Below are 23791 nucleotides of genomic sequence, written 5' to 3'. Positions count from 1 at the left end.
CAAGAAACCCCTCAAACATCGCACAGCTGAAAGAATTCTGCATGGAGGAGTGGGCAAAAATTTCTCCCAGTCGATGTCAGAGAGTGATAGATAGTTATAAGAAACGCCTACTTGAGGTTGTTTCTGCCAAAGGGGGCAATACCATCTATTAGATAATTAGAGCCAAGGGTGGACTTACTTTTTCCACATGTGAAATTTGCATTTATGTTTATTTAAATTATACAATGGACTACAAAATGTAAATGTTTCATGATATTTGTTATATTATATCACCTTTATCTGTCATTATTGTTGAAATGAAGATCAAATAGCTGTATGTTGAAATATGTTGAAAAAATCAAAACTTTACATGGGGTGTACTTACTTTTTCACGTGACTATATAAGGATGTAAAGATGAAGTGATTAGATTTTGGGGTCAAAGGTCAAATCTGTAATCGGTCTATAACTTGAGAACAGCTGAAATGATCTAATTCAAACTTGGTACAGGTATGTATAATGTTGTAAAGATTAAGTGATTAGATTTTGTGTCATAGGTCAAAGGCCAAAGTCTGTAATAGATCTATAACTTGAGAACGGCTGAAGTGATCTAATTAAAATTTGGTATGGGTATGTATAATGATGTAAATATTTAATGATTAGAATTTGGGGTCAAAGGTCAAAGTCTGTAATAGGTCTATAACTTGAGAATGGCTAACGGGATCTAATTCAAACTTGGTACAGGTTATGTACGTATAATATTGTAAAGATTATGTGATTAGATGTTGGGTTCAAGAGGTTGAAGGTCAAAGTCTGTAATCGGTCTATAACTTGAGAATGGCTAAAGGGCTTTAATTCAAACTTGGTACAGATATGTAAAATGATGTTAAGATTAACTGATTAAATTTTGGGGGTCCCGAGGTCAAAGGCCAAAGGTCAGAGGTCATGTAGGGTAAAAGTGTGTGAAATTGTGAACAGCTGAAGGGATTTTAATCAAATTTGATACAAGTATTATAATGATGTAATAATGTGGGCGGAAGCATATCTGTGGACGTCGTGACGTCGAAGAGTGCTGTTCTAGTTTGTATACTTAGAGAGAGGGAGAAGGAGAAGGAGAAGGAGAAGGAGAAGGAGAAGGAGAAGGAGAAGGAGAAGGAGAAGAAAAAGAAAAGAAAGAGAATGGACACCGCAGGGGCTTTCAGTAAAGAAAACAGGGAATTTGAAGGAGTTGGGTTTGGGGTAGATTAACTCGGGTCGCAAGACAACACGTGATCGCTGGGGATGTGTGGTGAGAAGGAATGAATTTATTTATTTATATTTTTAAGACATCAAACATGTTGGATGCAGTTGGGAGGAAATTGAGGGAGGAAGTAAGGGGCAAAAATAAAAAGGCTGAAGGTAGTACAGAGAAAGGATCATGGACATACAATGAATAGCAAGGGAACTGGGTAGGCCTAAAAAAAACCCGGTATGATAAGTCCGATGAATGCTCAAAAATTAGCACGAATTTTAAAACAAAACTGAACTATAAGCACACAATAGACACAGACACAGCAAAATAAACAGTGGAAAATCGACAAAACAACCGGGAGTACTTATCTCAGTGGAAAACGGAGGAGTCGAGAATCGGCATGACCGAGGTCAAGGAACCAGAAGTCAAGGTGTGTGTTTAACCGGAAGTCAAGGTGTGTGCCTCAGGTGGTTGGAAAGGGAAGGAGTTCCGTTTGATTAATTATCCTAAAGTAATCGGTTTTTTGATTGTCCAGGCATGACGTCCTTCCCTTTCCAGCCACCTGAGGCACCTGGAACAATGTCCCGTTCAATTTGCAGCCTCGCTGGTGTTTCATTTGGAAAGCAGACTTTTGATGGCCAGTCAACCCGTATATTGCGGCAGGCACACACAGGCATCGTCCTTTCCTCGCTCACCGCCACTCTGTACAGGCCTTGTAGTGGTGGATACAGTTGGAAAGTGGACTTGTAATGTTGGAGTCTGTGGAAAAAAAAGTGGACAGAGGTGGACAGAGAAGCACTGGTCAACAGCTTTTACCCTAAGTCTGCCTGTTTTCTTTCCCTGATGGATGCTGTTAGGGTTAACAGAATGTGAAACTAAAATGAGTGGGACCTGGCTCTGAAACTATCTTAGGTGTAGAAACATACATTCTCGTGCACATTTCTTATTACTTCCACCGCCAAAGGTGGATGGAGGTTATGTTTTCACCCCTGTCTGTTTGTCTGTCCATTTCTCCTGTTTGTGAGATGTGTTTCACCCCAGTTTGTGAGATGGAGTCTGTGAACAAAATATCTCAAAAAGTTGTGGACGGTTTCGGACGAAATTTGGCAGAGATGTAGCGCATGTGACGAGGAAGAATCGATTAAATTCTGGTGAAGATCCGGATCCGGATCCAGTTAGTAGAATTTTTAAAGTGATTCTTCACCATTGAGTGATATGGCCAACCAGGCGGAGGTATGCTCTCTACTGAGTGCCGTTCTAGTTTTAACTCTCCTCTCACTCTTGGAGAAAAGCCACACCTCTTTTTTGCTTGCTCTGCCTCCACAGCTGACATCCCCGCCCCCACCAATCAGCAAAAGCATCACGCACATCGCCTATGTAAGATGGTAGCAGTATAATAACCCACAATTGCGATGAGAGAGAGAGAAAAAAACCGATAAATATCACATCACGCTCATAGCATGTGAATAACCACCTTTAGAGGCCATTTTTCCCCGCAAGCGGGTGTTGGCCTTTTTCGGGAACCGTGGTTGTTGTTGTTTTTCGGTCCCCTTTTTGAAGCAATGTTTTACGGCCGGATGCCCTTCCTGACGCCAACCCTTTTTGCCGCCTTTAACGACAAACAGGGAATTACCAGTGTTGGGAGTTACCAGTGTATGTATTACCAGTGTATTACCAGTGTATGTGTCTACACCTAAGATAGTTTCAGAGCCAGGTCCCACTCATTTTAGTTTCACATTCTGTTAACCCTAACAGCATCCATTAGGGAAAGAAAACAGGCAGACTTAGGGTAAAAGCTAACTCTAACCCTAACCCTAACCCTAACCCTAACCCTAACCCTAACCCTAACCCTAACCCCTCCCCCCCTTACATAGCATGTGAATGACTTGTTTATTTTGCTTCTTCATCTGCATTGTCAGCGGAGAAGAAGGACAAAGAAAAGAAGATAGCGGCACCTGATCAGAAGCCAGTGGACATTTCACGGCTAGATTTGCGTGTTGGACTTATCCTGGAGGCTCATCGACACCCAGATGCTGACACCTTGTATGTGGAGAGCATCGATGTGGGAGAGGCGACACCTCGCACCATAATCAGTGGTCTGGTGCAGCACATCCCTCTTGAGCAGGTTAAAATCAGAACATTGAATCTATTTCACATTGATTCAAAAATAATGCAAATGTTTTGAGAAAGCTCACACATGAATGAATAAGGCACTTTTGTTCACGTAGCACAAAAGCAAAAAGGAAGCACACCTTATGTGTTGAGGAGTGTGACCTTTTGTGCATGCAGATGCAAAAGCGTCTCGTGGTGGTGTTGTGCAACCTGAAACCGGCGAAAATGCGTGGCATCGTATCCCAGGGAATGGTGATGTGTGCATCTTCTCCAGACAAGGTGGAGATTCTGGATCCTCCAGGAGACTCATTACCTGGGGAACGTGTCGCCTGCCCCGGCTTTGCAGGTGAACAACCACACACACCAACTGCATCATTCTGCTTTGTCTGTGGGACGTGTGCTTGTATGGAAAGTGTGTGTGTGTGTGTGTGTGTGTGTGTGTGTGTGTGTGTGTGTGTGTGTGTGTGTGTGTGTGTGTGTGTGTGTGTGTGTGTGTGTGCGTGTGCATGTGTGTGCGTGCACATGATCAGCAACAACAACAACATGCATTTTAAAAGGCCATTTTCCCTGCTAGAGCGGGGGTTAGCCTTGCGGTCCCCATGACAATCTTCTCCATTTTGCCCTATTTTTCTGCATCTCCCCTTGTTAACCCCCTTGCCCGCATTTCTTCTTCCACCATCTTTAGCCAAGTCTTTCTCGGTCTTCCCTGTCCTCTACTTCCTTCTACATTCATTTCCATCACTCTTCTCAACCAGTCACTTTCATACTTCCTCAACACATGACCAAACCATCTCAACCTGTTCCTCTTCACAGCATCAATCACAGGCTCTATTCCCATCATCTTCCGCAATTCATCATTTGTCTTCCTCTCTCTCAACGATACTCCGCACATCCGTCGAACCATTCGCATTTCCACCCTTTCCAACCTTCGTTGCTGCTCTACGTTCATTACCCATGTCTCGCTCCCATAAATCATAACACTTCTCACACATGCAGCATACACCTTTCCCTTCAGCTTCAACGACACTCCCCTCATCATCAGCACGCCACTCAATTCCCGAAACTTCTTCCATGCACATCTCACTCGAGCAACTGTTGCCGAGTCTGATCCACCTTCTCCATTCAGCATGTCTCCGAGGTAGCAAAATGTTTTCACACCTTCCAGCTTCACGCCGTCTCCAAGATCCAACTCAACATTTCCTCCATCTGCAGCTCCCTCTGTGCACACCTTACATTTGAATGTAGTTGCCACACTGGTTAATGACCCTCTCAGACCACTACATTTTTGATGAACCCACTCAGCGCACATTGTACACTGAATGGAGTTCACTCCGACACCCTTCCTACACACAGCACAGGGCCACTTCTCAGTTCTTTCCACCTCACCACATGCTTTACCACTTGCCATCACCTTCGTCTTGCCGATATTCACCTTCAGACCTTTTGTCTCCATACATTCCTTCCACGTGTTCATCTTTTCCTTCAGTCCATCCATACTTTCCGCAATCAACACCAGATCATCTGCATACAACAACTCCCACGGTAAACCCTCCTTTACGTTCTGAGCCAGCACCTCCATCACAGCTACAAATAGTAGTGGACTTAGTACCGACCCCTGATGCACTCCCACCTTCACCTCAAACTCACCACTGTTCCCGTCCTTCGTCCTTACAGCTGTGCGCGCTCTTTTGTACATTGCCATCACTACTCTGATCAACCATTCCTCCACTCCTAACTTCCTCAATGCCCATGTCAATACTTTGCGTGGAACCCGATCGAATGCTTTCTCCAGATCAACAAACCCAAGAAACAACTTCTTCCTCTTCTCCATGTACTTCTCCTGCAACTGCCTCACAATGAAAAGCGCGTCTGTCATTCCTCTTCCTGGCATGAATCCAAACTGCATTTAGTCGATCTTCACTTTCTTCCTTATCCTCCTCTCCAACACCCTTTCCAATACCTTCATTCCATGCTCTAATAACTTTATCGCTCGGTACGAGCCACACTCCAGAGGGTCACCTTTCCCCTTGTATAGAGGGACGAGGGTACTCAGTTCCCAATCCACTGGAATGCGGCCTTCTTTCACCACCAGATTACAGATCTCTGTCATTCTCTTCACACCCCAACGTCCTACTGCCTTCAACATATCTCCCACAACTCCTGTCGGCCCTCCCGCTTTTCTACCCTTCATTGCTTTTATCGCTTCCTCAACTTTCTTCTCAGTTATCTTCTCTGCCGGTCCTAAAACTGGGTTACTCTCTATGTTGCCATCCCATTCATTCTCTGTATTCAACAGCATTTCCATATATCTTTTCCATCTTCCTTTAATTCCATCTGGGTCGACAACGATTTGTCCCACTTCATCCTTCAAGCAACTCACCCCCATCACATCACACCTCTCTTTCGCTATCTGCTTTGCAATCCTGAATACTGCTTTCTGACCCTCTTCCGAATCCAGGCGTTCTCCGAACATTTTCCTACATGCCTCCTGCGCCTTTGCTACCTCTTTCTTTGCAGCCTTCCTGGCTGCCTTATAACTTTCATGCTCTGCTGTTTCTGCTCCCGTACCCTTCGCCTTCTGCCACTCCTTGAACTTCTTCCTCTTCTCGTCAATCCTCTTTCCAACTTCATCATCCCACCACCATGTTTCCGAGTGCCTCGGTGGTCCTTTTGTCCATCCACATACCTCACCAACGGCTCCCAACAGACTAGCTTTCATTGACATCCAACCACTTTCAAGCTCAACCACATCATCCTCGACCCTACTCAGCCTCTCTTTTAATGCCTCCCTTACTGTCACCTCTTTCAACCTCCACACCTTCATTCTCGGTTGGTACTTCACCCGCCGAGCTCTCCTCGCACCTTTCACCCTACGTCGCAGACAACCAAGTGGTGCTGTGAAACAGCCTCCTCCCCCGGGATCACCTTTGTGTCCCGGGGGTGCCCCCTATCTCGCCTACGCACCATCAGGTAGTCAACGGTTGTCGTCGACCCACCTGACGTGTATGTAACAAGCTTATTATCCTCTTTCTGGAACTGAGTATTACAAATCAACAAATCAGCTCCATCAGCAAACTCCAAAATCCTTTCACCTTCTCCATTTCTCACACCATATCCGTAACCCCCATGAACTCCGTCAAAACCATCCATACTCCTTCCCACATGTCCATTTAGGTCTCCTCCTACCACAACAACTTCGTCATCTTTCACGTTTTCCATCAGCTTCTCTATCGCACACCAGAACTTGTCCTTCTCTTCATCGCTTCGACCAACCTGCGGAGCATATCCCGAGATGACGTTCACCAAGAGCTTTCCAATCATCATTTTCACCATCATCAACCTATCACTCACTCTAGTCACACTCACCACACTGTCTACAAACTCCTCAGAAAACAGGACACCAACACCATTCATGCCCTCCAGGCACCCTTGCCACACAAACTTGTATTTCTGTCCCTGCCTACCCTTCACCATTCTCACACCACTTCCCTTCCATCTCGTCTCTTGCACACAACATATGTCCACTCTTCTTCTGACCAATACTTCCACCACTTCTCCTGATCTCCCTGTCATTGTCCCTACATTCCATGTCCCAAACCTCAGAAACCGATCTCCACTTCGGGCTGTACACTGCCCACATGTAGTTGTAATTGTCATGGTTCTCTTTTTGAGGCAATGTTTTTATGGCCGGATGCCCTTCCTGAAGCCAACCCTCTTAGTCGCCTCTTACGACACGCAGGGATACGGCGTACCTATTCTTATCCAGGGTACACACTGGGTACACATGATCATGCGTGCACATGATCACACTTTAATAACCACTGTGGAACCTTTATGGAAGATGCAGGCAATGAGGCATATTTTTCATACTTGTACATATCTTATAGATATCAAATAAACTAAGTAATGCTTTTAATTGAGTTGCGATACATATTTGCTGAAAATTCAAAAACACTTGTCTGTACTCATAAAAGTAGATATATAATGTCGGTTCTGGACCACCTACCAAACCGAGCAGATCCCCGTATCCACCCCCCCCCCCCCATTGTTCCCAAGGCAGTAAGTGACACATCACAAAAAGCGGAAGTGGTCGAATTGTTTAATTCATTAAAAATGTAGTTATTTATTTATTTTAAAATTTTCCATTTTCACGATTTTCCCCCCAAAAAATAATTGATTTTCACATTTTCCCGATTTGCCATTTTTCACGATTTTCATGATTTTCACGATTTTCCCAAAATAATTAAATATTTATAAAATCACTTTTTTAACCATATGGTTAAAAAATATATATTTTGATTACAACATTGCAAGTTTGCGAACATTTGTGAATATTTGTAAATGTTTGTGAACATTTGTGACCGTGGATTTGAATTCCTACAGTGGGTACGCAAAAACCCCAGGCTTACTACGGTTAATGAAATTCATCGCTATATAGGAACCCCCACCCCTTACATATTACAAACTAATCGTTGAAGTAAAAAAAATGTGATTTTTAGTTTGAAGAAATATAACATTATTAAAAAGAACTATTATGGCGTTGACTTATCTGAATTTTGATATTAAAAATATTGTCTTTGAAGCACCAAAGTATTATAACAACAATGGAATTATTTATCATCGTATTATGATTAAATATAATTACGATCATACTCACGCAGAAAGTGGCATTAGAAAACTGTTTATCGAAACACGAACGTTGTTTTTGTGGGGTATTAAAGCGAATGTAAATAATGCCAAAGACCATAGAGTTTAATCATATTCGTTACCTCTTGTTATGTTTAATTCACAAAAACGAGCGAGAGAAGATGAACAAAAAACAATCGACATTTTTGAACAAATTCTTATTATAGTACAGCGGATAAGCTCTCATATTTTAACAAATTGTGCATTTTTTGAGAAAAGCATGAAATTTCTAGCATAGTTAGTATGAAATTTCTAGCATTGTAGCGGTCCCCGCTGAATGTACACAATCGCCTTGCACCTGCCAGGACGCGGCCAGGGCGCGATCGCCATGCCGGGCTCGTCTGGACGGGCCCAGACGCGCCTCTCCTGGGCATGCCCGGACTCGCTGTTCCCGGGCACGCCCGAACCTCCCGGGCACGCCCGGTCTCGTCTTTCCCGGGCATGCCCGCTCTCGCCTTTCCAGGGCTCGCCCAGAGCGTCCGGGCACGCCCAGCCTCGACTTGCCAGGCCGCGTCCAGGACGCCCGGGCATGTCCAGACTCGCCTTTCCAGGGCTCGCCCAGAGCGTCCGGGCATGCCCGCTCTCGCCTTTCCAGGGCTCGCCCAGAGCGCTCGGGCATGCCCAGCCTCGACTTGCCAGGCCGCGTCCAGGACGCCCGGGCATGTCCAGACTCACCTTTCCAGGACTCGCCCTTGACACACGGGCATGCCCGGTCTCGGTTTTCCCGGGCAAACGCCCCGGCATAAATGTGTATATATATTGCTGCCCGATAAACGGGCTTTTCAGAATACCTGAGCTGTTTTGTTTCAATAAAGCAACTCGGACGAATTCCGTCTTTGGTCGCGTCAATTCTTTCGACTCGCGTTGGAGCGCAGCTCCTTCACTGGTGACCTACCGACATGGACACGGCAGTGACTCTTAAACTGCCTACCTTCTGGGAGGCTCACGCGGCTGTTTGGTTCGCCCAGGCGGACTCCCAGTTCGCCCTGCGAGGCATCACCGCGGACGACACCCGCTTCCACCATGTCGTGGCAGCGCTCGGTTCCGCCACCGCGGCCCGCGCCCTGAGCCTCCTCGAGCACCCGCCGGCTGCTGACAAGTATGACGCGCTGAAGACGCTCTTCCTCGACGCTTTCGCCCTCTCAACGGCGGCACGCGCACGGCGCCTGCTCGACCTGCCCGAGCTCGGCAACACGCGCCCGTCCGAGCGCATGGACTATATGCTCTCGTTGCTCATTGAGCACTCTCCGGATTTTCTGTTCCGCGAACTGTTCCTTCGCCAGCTGCCTCACCCGGTACGCCTCGCCCTGGCTGGCACGTCGATCACTGATCCCCGCGCCCTCGCTAGGGAAGCCGATAAGATCTCCTCGGCGGGCCAACACATCGGCGCGGCTACCTGGAGCCTGCCGCCGTCCGAGGCGACGCCCGAGCGCCCTGCGCGGTTGGAGGCCGAACTGCCGGTGCAACTGGCGGCCGCCACGCCGCGCCGACCGCTTCCGACACAACGGCCGGGGCCTCCACCTGACCAGGCGTGGTGTTATTACCATGCCAGGTTCGGACACAAGGCTCGGACGTGCCGACCCCCGTGCACTTTCGGCAAGTCGGGAAACGGCCGGGCCGGCGTTCATTCCCAGCCATGAGCGCCGGCCACTCGGGCAACTTGCTTTTTATTCGGGACAAAGCGTCTGGGCGGCGTTTCCTTTGTGACACCGGCGCCCAACTGAGCGTCATACCCGCCTCCGAGCAGGACAGGCGGGACGCCGTTTGCGGCCCCTCTTTGGTCGCTGCTAATGGCTCGGCCATACGCACTTTCGGCCCGCGTGACGTCACCCTCTGCTTCGGCAGCCAGCGCTTTCAGTGGACCTTTGTGACCGCCTGCATCCCCATGGCTTTGCTGGGCCATACTTGGGTTTCCTCTGCTTCCTCTGCGCGCACGGGCTGCTGGTCGACGTCAAACGTCGTCGCCTTGTCAACGCCGAGACCTTCAGCTCCCTGGCGTGCACGATGAGCAGCTCCGCGCCGACCGAACTGGCGTGTGCCCTCCCGACGGCGAACGAGTTCGCTCGCCTGCTCGCGGAATTCCCGGCCCTCACGTGGCCGACGTTTTCGGCCGTCGCAGTGCGGCATGGGATCGAGCACCACATACCCACTATGGGCCCGCCGGTCTACGCCAGGGCCCGCCGCCTCGACCCGGCCAAGCTCGCCGTGGCAAAGGCCGAGTTCGACGCGTTGGAGCACCTCGGCATCGTGCGGCGCTCCAATAGCGCGTGGGCCTCACCACTGCACATCGTGCCAAAGCCGGGGGGCGGATGGCGCCCGTGTGGCGACTACCGCCGCCTCAACGACGCTACCACCCCCGACAGGTACCCGATCCCGCACATCCAGGACTTTTCCGCCCGTTTGGCGGGACGGGTCATATTTTCCAAAATTGACCTGATACGGGGATACCACCAGGTACCTGTCCGGGCGGCCGACGTCCCGAAGACGGCCGTCATCACGCCGTTCGGCCTGTTCGAATTTTTGAGGATGCCGTTTGGCCTCAAGAACGCGGCCCAGGCGTTCCAGCGCTTAATGGACGGCGTGCTGCGCGACCTGCCATTTCTTTTTGTCTATCTGGACGACATCCTCGTCGCCAGCACGTCCCGCGCCGAGCACCTCCTCCACCTCCGAACACTGTTCGGTCGCCTCAGCGAGCACAGCTTAATTGTGAACCCGGCCAAATGCCACTTCGGCACGACGACCGTTGACTTTTTGGGCCACCGCATCACCAAGACCGGGGCCGTGCCGCTGCCGACCAAGGTCAAGGCCATCACCACGTTCCCGCGTCCCCGTTCCATCAAGGCCCTACAAGAGTTCCTCGGCATGGTGAATTTTTATCACCGATTCGTGCCCCGCGCTGCTCAGCTCATGCGGCCCCTTTACGAGGCCCTCCGGGGCAAGCCGGCCAAGCATGACATCGTTTGGTCCGTGGCCATGGACGCGGCCTTCGCGAGCGCAAAATGGGACCTCGCCGACGCAACGCTGCTGGCTCACCCGGTGCTCAACGCGCCCATCGCCCTCACTACGGACGCCTCCAACTACGCGGTGGGCGCCGTCCATGAACAATGGGTGGACGGGGTTTGGCAGCCACTCGCCTTTTTCAGCCGGCAGCTCCTGCCGAACGAGTTAAAATACAGCACGTTCGACCGCGAGCTGCTCGGTCTATTCCTGGCCGTTCGCCATTTCCGACACCTCCTGGAGGGCCGCCCGTTCACGGCTTTCGTCGACCACAAGCCGTTGGTCTACGCAATGGCCAAAGTCACGGAGCCGCGGTCGGCCCGCCAGCAGCGCCACCTCTCCGCCGTGTCGGAATTCACCACGGACATCCGGCACGTCGCCGGCAAAGACAACGCCGTGGCCGACTGTCTTTCTCGGGCCAGCGCGAACGCGGTCCACCTCGGCGTGGACTTCGCGCTCATGGCGGCCGACCAGACCACCGACACCTCGGTGCAGGCCCTCCGGGCGGCGGACACGGGCCTCCGCCTGGCCGACATCCCCTTCGCGGGCACCGTCCTGCTCTGCGACGTCTCCCAGGGCCAGCCTCGCCCCATCGTGCCCGTTTCCTGGCAGCGCCGCATCTTCGCCTCCATCCACGGCCTTTCTCACCCGGGCCGGAAAGCTTCTCAGAAGCTGGTGTCGGCGCGTTTCGTCTGGCACGGCCTGCGACGGAACGTCCGCGACTGGGCCAACGCCTGCACGGCCTGCCAGCGGGCCAAGGTCCACCGCCACACCCAGGCTCCGCTAGCACCTTTCACCGTGCCTGCACGGCGTTTCGACCACGTCCACGTGGACCTGGTGGGTCCCCTGCCCCCATCGCGGGGGTTCACCCACCAGCTCACCATGGTGGACAGGACCACCAGGTGGCCGGAGGCCGTGCCCCTCACCTCCACCACCACCGCCGACGTGGCGCAGGCGTTCATCGCCACCTGGGTCGCGTGCTTCGGCGCACCGGCGGACATCTCGTCCGACCGCGGCCCACAGTTCACGTCCGAACTTTGGGGCGCGGTCGCCCGCTCGTTGGGGGTCACGCTGCACCGCACCACGGCCTACCACCCCCAAGCCAACGGGTTGTGCGAGCGGTTTCACCGCTCCATGAAGGCTGCACTCATGGCCGGCCTTCAGGACGACGGTTGGACCGACCGGCTGCCGTGGGTCCTTTTGGGCCTCCGCACGGCCCCCAAGGAGGACCTCCGGGCGTCCGCCGCCGAGCTCGTCTACGGCCAGCCGCTCCGCGTCCCGGGCGAGTTCGTGCCCGACGCTACCAGTCCCTGGTCCGCCGCACACCAGCGCTCGGACCTCCAGGAGGCCGCCCGACGATTTGCCCCCGTGCCAACGTCCCGCCACGGTGGCCCCCAGTCCTACGTCCCCCCGGCGCTTCGCACAGCGGAGTACGTCTTTGTGCGTCATGACGCGCACCGGGGGCCACTCCGGCCGCCGTACGACGGGCCCTTCCAGGTCCTGCGACGGGGCGACAAGTCCTTCGTCGTCGACGTCGGCGGCCGGTCGGACCGGATCTATGTGGACCGCCTCAAACCGGCGCACGTGGACGTCGACCGACCACCACGGTTGGCCCTTCCTCCGCGGCGAGGCCGCCCCCCGTCTACAGTCCCCCCCACTCGACCACCCACCACCGGATCGGACCCCCCCCCACGACCCTCCAGGGGTCGCTTCGGCCGGGTCATCCGGACCCCCCTTAAATTGACCCTGCCGGTGCAGGTCGATTCTGGAGGGGCGTGTGTAGCGGTCCCCGCTGAATGTACACAATCGCCTTGCACCTGCCAGGACGCGGCCAGGGCGCGATCGCCATGCCGGGCTCGTCCGGACGGGCCCAGACGCGCCTCTCCTGGGCATGCCCGGACTCGCTGTTCCCGGGCACGCCCGAACCTCCCGGGCACGCCCGGTCTCGTCTTTCCCCGGCATGCCCGCTCTCGCCTTTCCAGGGCTCGCCCAGAGCGCCCGGGCACGCCCAGCCTCGACTTGCCAGGCCGCGTCCAGGACGCCCGGGCATGTCCAGACTCGCCTTTCCAGGGCTCGCCCAGAGCGTCCGGGCATGCCCGCTCTCGCCTTTCCAGGGCTCGCCCAGAGCGCCCGGGCACGCCCAGCCTCGACTTGCCAGGCCGCGTCCAGGACGCCCGGGCATGTCCAGACTCGCCTTTCCAGGACTCGCCCTTGACACCCGGGCATGCCCGGTCTCGGTTTTCCCGGGCAAACGCCCCGGCATAAATGTGTATATATATTGCTGCCCGATAAACGGGCTTTTCAGAATTCCTGAGCTGTTTTGTTTCAATAAAGCAACTCAGACGAATTCCGTCTTTGGTCGCGTCAATTCTTTCGACTCGCGTTGGAGCGCAGCTCCTTCACCATAAGGTTTATTTTCAGATGTGGAGGGAAGTCAGATTTGACCTCTGAGGACCGTGAGAGGTCAAATCCAAAATGGCCGCCAGTCCACCAGGTCTAATGTTCAAACGCGCTTATAGGTGTCATTTCCAACTAAATTGGGGATGCCCATTCATTTGGTGATACTTTTGAGATCGCCAGAACTCAAGGACATGCATTTAGGTCACGGTCAAGGTCAAATTACGTTAAATATCTATTTTTATGATACTGCAGTTGGAACTGCTATTGGAAAAAGTTCATTTGAACTTTTAAAACTTAATTTTTTCAGGTACAGGGATAGGTACAGAACACCCAAAGACCAGAAATGATGAAAAAAATGTGTTTACACTGCAAGGAATGATGCAATAACCTCTGAAAAAATAACTGTAGTTAACCAAGTATGTCCACCAAAGCTTACATTAAATCAAGTGCAATGATGAAAATTGGTAATGATCTAAATCTAACAGTCTCCAGAACAGAAGCACAGTGCAGTGCACTTGATTGCAGCTTTGGCACACTTGCAGCGTCCAGTGCACCCTTTCTTGCAGCCACAGTCGATCAATTAATGGCACGATTTTGATGCTTCAGGAAGAGTGGTCCAAAGAGGCTGCCACCCAGTTGTCTCCTTTGTCCAGCCCCAGTCAGGTGGGTCTGGCATCTCTGGATCCATGACCAATGCCTGGTTACAACAGTTGGCCTGGTAGCAAGTGCGCTTGATGTGCTGCTTGAGTGTTGCCTGGGTTGGAGGAATGTTCTCTAGAGTTCTTCACTTCTGTGTGAAGAGCTGTTTCCTGGCATCATTCACTTCCATGCTCTCACTGGTTCTATCGTACATCAGCACCACAAATCGCTCTAGCAGTAACATTGAGCCTTCACTGACCTCACTTGGCATGCCTAGGAGTTCATTGAAAGCATCATTCACCTCTGGGCAAACCCCAATTTATTTGGAAATGACACCTATAATGTTTTTCTACACTATTTGGTTCCAAAGTTAAGCGCGTTTGAACATTAGACTCGGTGGACTGGCGGCCATTTTGGATTTGACCTCTCACGGTTCTCAGAGGTCAAATCTGACTTCCCTCCACATCTGAAAATAAACCTTATGGTATGGACTAATTAAGTTAAAAATTTCATGCTTTTCTCATAAAATGCACAATTTTTGTGTTTATCTGCTGCACTATTAGTATTAAAAACCATTTGTCGAGAGATGATGTTATTGAAAAGATGAAAAAGGAAAAGAACAAGTTTAGAGGTTTTGTTAATGGAATTAATATATTTTATTGGAAACGTGATGGAGAAATTCCTATTTAGGGCCTAATACATTGAGGGCCTATTAGATCCTCCTATTAGATTAACCAACAATGTATCCAAAACTTTTGATTAAATATGAAAAGTGTAGAGAAGAGGACAAACTTCCCGAAATTTTGACTTCGTTTTACGATAGCAACATCAGCGAAGAATCACACCTCGAAGATTATCGTATTGAACCAGAGAAATTGATGAATGCAAAATGTAAAGGTGTTTGCGCTATTGAGATATCAAATGTTTTTATCGGTGGTGCAGGTCCATCCATCCAATTGAAAGTACATGATGTTGTTGTACAAGAAGTAGGTGGGAAAACAAACAGGCTAATGATTAATATTAACAATATTACATCTCAAAATAAAATTACGGAAGCAGCAGTGGCGTATATGTATATGTAATATAAAAGGTAAATAATATGACAAATATATAATTAAATTGACATGATAGGTTGCGGGTAAGTTGTGGTTAAAATGATAGAAATATAACATTTATGTTATACTTCTTTTAAAATATTTGAGAAAAACTTTTTTTGTCAGAGTATATAAAATGGACGAACCCATTTTCAAAATATTTCAAGTTATATTCAACTCAATTCGACAGTTGGTTGAGTCACTTCTAATATGTATACATCTATCTATAATTCCAGTAATCTCTGTGTGTGTGTCTGTGTGTGTGTGTGTGTCTGTGTGTGTGTCTGTGTGTTTGTCTGTGACCGCTGTTTCTCGACAACCATGGGTCCGATATACTTGAAACTTGCCAGGTATATTGCTGGGGACCCGAGGATGTGCCTTTTCAAGGTTTCATATTAATCGGAGAAGTAGTTACCGAGCTATGGCGATTTAGCCGTTCGCCGTTCGCTTTGGCTTTGCGAATGGACCAAACCATTTCATGTAAATAGAGGGGGGGGGGGGGGGGGGGGTTCTACCGTACTCGCAAGCCGTTCGCTTTGGCTTCGCGAATGGACCAAACCATTTCATGTAAATAGAGGGGGGGGGGGGGGGTTCTGTGGTCGTTACTGCCACGTGGTTTCAAAGTTTTTTTTTGTTGTTGTTGTTTGCACGCATGTTTTTTTGCACCCACGTACGGGCACGCCCTAGTAATTATAATAGGGATAACACACAAGATGAATGATTAAACGGTAAATTTTTAGTTGGTTTATATAAAATGGATGATTTTTTACCCGTTTGGGAAAGTAAGATAAAATTTAATAATCATAAGAACCTCCCAAATTCATTCAGATGTCTAATAGTTGGTTCAAGTGGATGTGGGAAAACCTGTTTGCTTTTAAAGATGCTCCTTACTCCAAAATTTTTAGATTATGAAAATTTAACAATTTTCACAAAATCTAATTTTCAACCAGAGTACCAACTACGATCACAAGGTTTTAATGCGGGACTTAAAAAATAACATATAGTCGGGTTATTTCAACTTCAACACAAACTAAATAAGTATAACATTGAAGATCTAATACAACTATTTTGTGATACTCCACAAAAGGCTAAAAATAAATTAAAACCCACATCACCTATAACTTGTATTCTTAGCGATAATACAGATGATATACCTTTACCCCAAGATTTAGATGAAACAAAAAAGAACATCCTTATCTTTGACTATTGTCTTAATGAGAGAAATCAAACGGTTATGGACAGTTACTATACAAGGGGACGACATTCTTCCTGTAATTGTATTTATCTCAGTCATCTATCTATAATTCCAGTAATCTCTGTATGTCTGTGTGTTTGTCTGTGTGTTTGTCTGTGACCGCTGTTTCTCGACAACCACGGGTCCGATATACTTGAAACTTGCCAGGTATATTGCTGGGGACCTGAGGATGTGCCTTTTCAAGGTTTCATATTAATCGGAGAAGTAGTTACCGAGCTATGGCGATTTAGCCGTTCGCCGTTCGCTTTGGCTTTGCGAATGGACCAAACCATTTCATGTAAATAGAGGGGGGGGGGGGGGGGTTCTACCGTACTCGCAAGCCGTTCGCTTTGGCTTTGCGAATGGACCAAACCATTTCATGTAAATAGAGGGGGGGGGTTCTGTGGTCGTTACTGCCACGTGGTTTCAAAGTTTTTTTTTGTTGTTGTTTGCACGCATGTTTTTTTGCACCCACGTACGGGCACGCCCTAGTACTTCCAACTTCCTCATCGCTCAATAAGAAACAACGCTAATACTTTTATTTCATTCAAACTAAATGCAATAGATATAACTAATTTTAGGAGGGACAATTATTCTACATTATGTAGTAAAAAGGAATTTGAGGGGTATATGAAACATACGGCTGAAAAATATTAATATATCATTGTTAAAGAAGATGATACACAGTCATGTGAAAAAGTAAGTACACCCCATGTAAAGTTTTGACTTTTTCAACATATTTCAAAATACAGCTATTTGATCTTCATTTCAACAATATTGATAGATAAAGGTGATATAATATAACAAATATCATGAAACATTTACATTTTGTAGTCTATTGTATAATTTAAATAAACATAAATGCAAATTTCGCATGTGGAAAAAGTAAGTACACCCCTACATTTATCAGTACTTCAAATACCTAAAATTAGAATCAGGTGCACCAGCTCAGGTGCAAATGATTAGAACATCGTTAGAGAGGATCTTGGAGGAACCTGTTTTATTTAAACCTCAGCCATTTAGTTTGGTTTGCTCTTTGTTGTTGAAGTGTGCAGCGTCACCATGCCTAGATCAAAAGAGCTCTCTGAGGCCTTCAGAAAGAAGGTTATAGATGCCTACGAGTCTGGGAAGAGATTTAAAAAGATCTCCAAACAATTTGAAATCAATCATTCGACTGTCCGGAAGATCATCTACAAGTGGAGAAGATTCCAAACAACTGCGAACTTGTTCAGGCCAGGCCGCCCCAGCAAGTTCAGCCTGAGAGCAGACCGCAAGATGCTGAAAGAAGTCTCTAAGAACCCCAGAATGTCATCACGGGACTTACAGGTAGCCCTTGCCACTGTTGATGTGAAAGTGCACGAGTCTGCCATGAGAAAGAGGTTGCACAAATTTGATCTACATGGGAGGTGTGCCAGGAGGAAACCTTTGCTGTCCAGAAAGAACATCAGGGCAAGACTAAAGTTTGCCAATGAACACCTAGGCAAAGACCAGCACTTCTGGAACAATGTGCTCGGGACAGATGAGGCAAAGGTAGAGCTATATGGCCACAGTACCAGAAGACATGTTTGGCGAAAACCAAAGACAGCATTTGACCACAAGAACCTGATACCAACTGTAAAGCATGGTGGTGGAAATATTATGGTTTGGGGCAGCTTTGCTGCATCAGGGCCTGGGCAGCTCACCATCATAGAATCCACTATGAATTCTTCATTCTACCAGAGGGTGCTTGAGGATAATGTGAGGCTATCTGTCGGAAAGTTGAAGCTCAACCGAAGGTGGACCTTGCAACATGACAATGACCCTAAACATACCAGTAAATCCACCAAGGAATGGCTGAAAAGAAAGAAATGGAGGGTTCTGGAATGGCCAAGTCAAAGCCCGGATCTAAACCCCATTGAGATGTTGTGGGGGGATTTGAAACGAGCTGTGCATGCAAGAAACCCCTCAAACATCACACAGCTGAAAGAATTCTGCAGGGAGGAGTGGGCAAAAATTTCTCCCAGTCGATGTCAGAGACTGGTAGACAGTTATAAGAAACGCCTACTTGAGGTTGTTTCTGCCAAAGGGGGCAATACCACCTATTAGAGCCAAGGGTGTACTTACTTTTTCCACATGCGAAATTTGCATTTATGTTTATTTAAATTATACAATGGACTACAAAATGTAAATGTTTCATGATATTTGTTATATTATATCACCTTTATCTATCAATATTGTTGAAATGAAGATCAAATCGCTGTATGTTGAAATATGTTGAAAAAGTCAAAGCTTTACATGGGGTGTACTTACTTTTTCACGTGACTGTATAATAACCAATAATTTTCTCGGTTTAATAAAATGAACGCCGAAGAGTGAGCAAGAAAATTTAAGGAATATAACCAATTACTTTCAAAAGTTGTTAAACAACAGGAAGAGATAAAGAAAAAATGGAGACAAAAGCTATTAGGTGAAGACGTATTTGAAAGAAAACAAGAGACTGTGGCGGGCACAAGGGGCAATAATTCCGCACACCAGTGGGTGGCGCGAGCGTCCAGGCGGGGAACGAAAGCACATGCCCCACCTTTCGACCGATCGGCCACGCCCGGGGACTAAGCGTGGCCTCGGGACATATATGCGGGCTCTAAGCTCGAGCCAGCCCAGTGCTGAAGTACGAGCTTTGAATAAAGACTCTTTGTTATACCAACGCGTTGTGGCCTACCTCTCTGGCAATCGAGTTGTGTGTGCGCAGCACCACAAGACGTTTTTTTAACCTCTTTTAAAATATCCAGAACAAAAGGCAGTTTCGTTTCAAGTTCCCGCGATAATATATACTCCCAATCAACAGCAAGAGACGCATGATTTGATTGACCTATCGGATCAAGTTCCCGCGATAACATATACTCCCAAACAACAACAGGGGTTGCGAGAGTTGGAGGAACTAGCGGATCAAGAGCTAAGAGTTATGGAGTCACAAGAAGCCCGCCAACAACTTGGGGAGATAAATCAACCTCCTAAATATGTTGTGAACGGTATTCTAAAAAGCGAATATTCACCGGAGTTAAAAACCAAAACGGTTCTCATTTATAAAGATCAAGGAGATCAGTTTTACCTTGTTAACGATACGGTACAGATAGTTAATGATAACTTAACATTCTTAAGTTCTGCCAGACCTCCTATTAGATTAACTCCCGGATTAATGTTTCTTCTCACAAAAGCGGGGTATGCCGATTCAAAATATTTTGAGGAACCGCTTGATATGAATGCCGAATCACGAGCCTCGACCTTGTATACAAAAAAAAAAAAAAAAAAATGGAAAATGCGGAAGATAGGGTATATATTGATTTACTAAACGCACTTAATTATCGGTGTTCTGTTCGTAAAGGTAAGAAGAATGCGAAGGAAAAATATATTCTTCATGCTTTAAGTAAGCTTGGTTCGGGTGTTAGTTTTCTTCCGAGTGACTCATCACAATTAATTAATAGATTATTACTGCTGTTAGACAGTAAGGAGGCGGGAAACAACAATTGTTTTAATGAAATATCAGCCATTCTAGATCAGTTGGTGAATATGAAAAGAATTAATAAATGTCAATACAAAGATCTTTTATCTCATGTTAAATAAAATGAGAAGCACAACTCTTAGATTTGATTTTACAGTGAGTAATCACACGGCTTCATTCCCATACCCGCTACCACTTGATCCCACAAAAGATTATGAAGCGGCGTTATTGTCTATGGAAGCCTATAATACCCTGCTTAATATCACAGAAAAAAATAACAAGTTTAGTTATAATCCAGGGGGTAGATATAAAACGATAGAAGTACCCCCCGGAGCTTACGAGATTCCCGTACTATGTTCAGAAATTTCACGCATTATGAAAGAAAAAGGTGACGAACCAAAAAATATCAAAATAGGTACTCAAAAACACATAAAAATCAACGAATAGGCTTAAAAATAATTATAAAATAGATTTCACGATTACTAATTCATTCCGAGAGATGTTAGGTTTCTCCGCAAAAAAGCTTGAGGATAATAATACTGTCGTGCGGCCGCCTTTGATTAAAATCAGATGGTCAAGGAAGCCGATTGCGAAGGCCTTAACCCCTGAGGCGAAAACTCAATGGCGGACTCCGGAAACAAAAAGCAACACCAAAGCGCGCGGGATGGAGGGCGGTGGCGCAAGAGCCCTGCAGTCTTACCTATTAAATCAATCACACGGAAACTGCGTTCAGATATATATATATACAGAAAATAATATAAGGGTTTATTCACAAGGAGGTGGGACAGGAAAAGCACGCGCCGGTAATAAATATCCTAATCGGGACGTCCCCACACACAGATTTCGGATACGAGACGAGGGAATACGAATTAAGGAAAAGAAAACGTTCGTTATGGTGTGTAAGTGGTGTGCGGTCTTATCTGTCCGTCGTCTCGTCCCCACGCAGCTCCAAGCTCCGATGCACCCACGCTCTGCTAGGCCCGAGCCAACGCCCTCTCCGTTCGCACACGGGGTCCCGCCCGTTCACAGCACTGAAAGCACCGAGCACCGCTCCAAGCACCACGCAGGTGGTGAACCAATGACCACCAGGACCTCTCAAGACCAAGAAGGGAAGCACAGAGAGCACAAGACGTCGTGCAGCACCAAGTCAGCCAGAGAGGGACGTGCAGCACAAGAGGCAGCGAAGAACCCAAAAACTAGAGCTGCTGAAGCTGTCGTGCAGCCCCTTTTATCACCTTGCGTCCACTCTCCTCCGATGTTCCCTCTTGCTGGCGCCCTCTCATTGGCCGAGTCCCTCCCACCTGGTATTGCTCACCCTGATTGGCTGGAGGTTCGCGCCTTCCGTGCCAACCAATCACTCGTTGCCTGTAGCGTGTTGATAGCTCGTGTCACTCTATTTTGCTAGGCCTGCCGGAGGTGTAGCTGGCTGCGGCCCATGTGGCGGTGCACCGAACTGGCCTCTTGCCTGTTTTCTTCCGAAGTCTTGTCAGGGAAGGGAATTTAATTAATGTGTGCACTACAGGGCCTGTCTAAGTGCTTATGTTGGTGTGCATTGCCATAAGGGACAAAGGTTTAATTACCAGGTGTGACACACAAGGGTTTATTTTAATCCATACACTATCTAACACACGACCATCCTGGTATGTTCACAGGTATACTCTTACCCGACAAACCGGACTAAACACACAGAACTTATTACAAGGTTGATTCCCTATCGTGACAGACGAAGCATGTTACCTATTCAGATCTACCTGACTCTAGATAGTGCTCTACCCTACCGACATAACACAGCCCCCCCCCCCCCACCCCCCCCTGGAACCGCAGCCCCTGCTAGGTTCACTGCAGGCACTACCATTCCAGTCTTAACACTTACTGTCTCACACTTAATTAGCCTATGAAATAAATCAGGAGGGCTGTGGGAAGTGAGTCGGACTTCCTACCTATTCTCCTTAACATGCTAATCCCCTTAACAATCATGCAATCAAATATGTACATTTCATTGGAATTCGTCACTCCTGTGGTGGGAGGAAACAAACAAACACTCAAAAATCCTACCTAACCACAAAACTTACCAAACTTACAAAAATTCACAAAACTCTAAACATTTGTACAAACCCAGTCTACAGACCACGTCCCCTGGTGGATGCCACAAGACACAACCTTACCTGCGGGGCCATCCCAATGTACCCCTAAATTTCCGTGGGCCCTGTCCAGATGTGACAGGTGAGTGACATGGCTCGGTGGATTTCACCCTCATTCATGCAACACAAACCCCTTATCCACGCATACTCATTCCAAAACTCCTTACACACAAAATCATTTCAAGCACTTATTTTATACACCCCCTTGCAGGACCATGGCATTGATGTCGTATACATGTGTGCATTTCTCTCTAGGCAGCAGGGAGGTACCGCACAACTAAGATGGTGGGGGCGCTTCAGGCGGTGGTTCCCGCAGTCCCAAACACAAGTCAACTGACTCAGAAATTCATTGCCCCCCTCCCCCCCCCCCCTTTACCTCTTGGCCCCGTGGCAGCCCAACAGCCCTTTCTGCCGTTACCTGCCGGTGAGGGTCTCCACACACCAGGCTCCATTGCCTCTAGCTGCCGCGCAGCTCCACGGGTCGCCGGGGGTCTCCTTTACCCCACGGCGCCCAACCAGACCCTCCACCGATGAGCTCCAATTTCCAGATACCACTGGCTGCCAGGGGTAATTGCCGCAGAGGAGGGCTGCAGGCATCGCTCCTCAGAGCCTGATCTGTACCTGCGGACACACACACCTTCCCCACCCACAAGACCCCAAAACACATTTCCTCCCCCGCTGCCATTCAATTCTCGACACAATTCCAGCAGATGGTACAAAAGATGTTATAAAAAGTTGCCATGGCTTGCTATATGTGAAATCCCCATTCACAGTTGACCAATACATCTCCATTTCCAACACAATAATCACCACTCATCCATTTTCTCCAACCTCACGACCACATAGAAACACATCACCACAACACCAACACAAACGCCACCCACAAGACTCTGTGGCCCACATTCCATCCCCCTCACCGACCATGTCATCACTCTCACCCGCCTCCCAACTCCAAATTACATGTCCCCAAATTTACATAGCAAGTCCTGAAGCCTGGGACAGTAAACATCAAAACACTCACCTCAAGTGCAGGTAATTGCCGGTTGGTCGGGTCCAAAAGTGCCATCCACCCTTCACAATCCCAAAATTTATCATTGGGCCGACCAAATTTTACCAAATTTCACTTTTGTCCCCACTACACTGGCAGGTATGTGGGTCCGCATCCAACGGTGATTATCACTACACAACTACCTGTGGCCACGATAGCTCCGCACCTCTACTGTGCAAGGGTCATCGGGACAGGCCGAGCAATCGAAACGCCAACATGGCCCATGAGCGTCCATAAGGGTGCGACCCACCATCCATCCTTTGGCCCCCCTGTGAGGAACACAGCTGCACTAGCCCCCAGCTGGCCAATGTGGTGAGCACCTGCTGCCAACAACACTACGGCACGCACAACCTCAGCCCTGGGGGAGACGGTCGCAGTGCGTAGCATTCCCCTCACGTCACCTACGCCGCCCTCATCCCCCAGTCCACAGAACTGCAGCCCCCCAGTGCCCACCCACACTTGACCACACCATGGTCCAGTCGACAGCCATGCTCCACCAGGAGACCCACCCAGAAGACATGGTCCACACACCTCGGACACCCATAGCACCACGTTGACCCCCAGACCCCCAACTCCATCCCCGTGATCCCGCGTCCCAAATATCAGCACAGTCGCCCCCGCAACCAGTTGAAAGCTGTGTCCTGCTACCCTGTCAATTTTATCACAGCCTCCAACACTTTGGTCTACACACCTGGATCAATAATGGTGTCACTGTGCAGTGACCACCATGCCATTTCAAAATTAACCCTTAAAT

The 23791-nt window shown here is 48.4% G+C and overlaps 2 protein-coding genes across 16 annotated transcripts in view; both read left to right on the top strand.

The window, feature by feature from the left end:
- The window catches only part of LOC137437797 (aminoacyl tRNA synthase complex-interacting multifunctional protein 1-like), a 172012-nt gene that overhangs the window by 121079 nt on the left and 27142 nt on the right, over positions 1–23791 (top strand). The gene's annotated exons all lie outside the window — the stretch shown is intronic.
- AIMP1 (aminoacyl tRNA synthetase complex interacting multifunctional protein 1) overlaps positions 1–23791 on the top strand; it is an 81035-nt gene that overhangs the window by 30112 nt on the left and 27132 nt on the right. For all 9 annotated transcript variants that reach the window (XM_078768637.1, XM_078768633.1, XM_078768638.1 and 6 more), the window contains 2 exons: positions 3128–3333; positions 3498–3666. In XM_078768637.1, coding sequence (XP_078624763.1) covers positions 3128–3333; positions 3498–3666 — 375 coding nt within the window. The remainder of the gene's footprint in view (positions 1–3127; positions 3334–3497; positions 3667–23791) is intronic.

Source organism: Myxine glutinosa (genome assembly GCF_964187855.1).
Source record: "Myxine glutinosa chromosome 12 unlocalized genomic scaffold, kmMyxGlut1.1 SUPER_12_unloc_1, whole genome shotgun sequence".
NCBI lineage: Eukaryota > Metazoa > Chordata > Myxini > Myxiniformes > Myxinidae > Myxine > Myxine glutinosa.
Note: the sequence above shows the minus strand (reverse complement) of the source record. Positions and strands in the feature narration are given on the sequence as shown.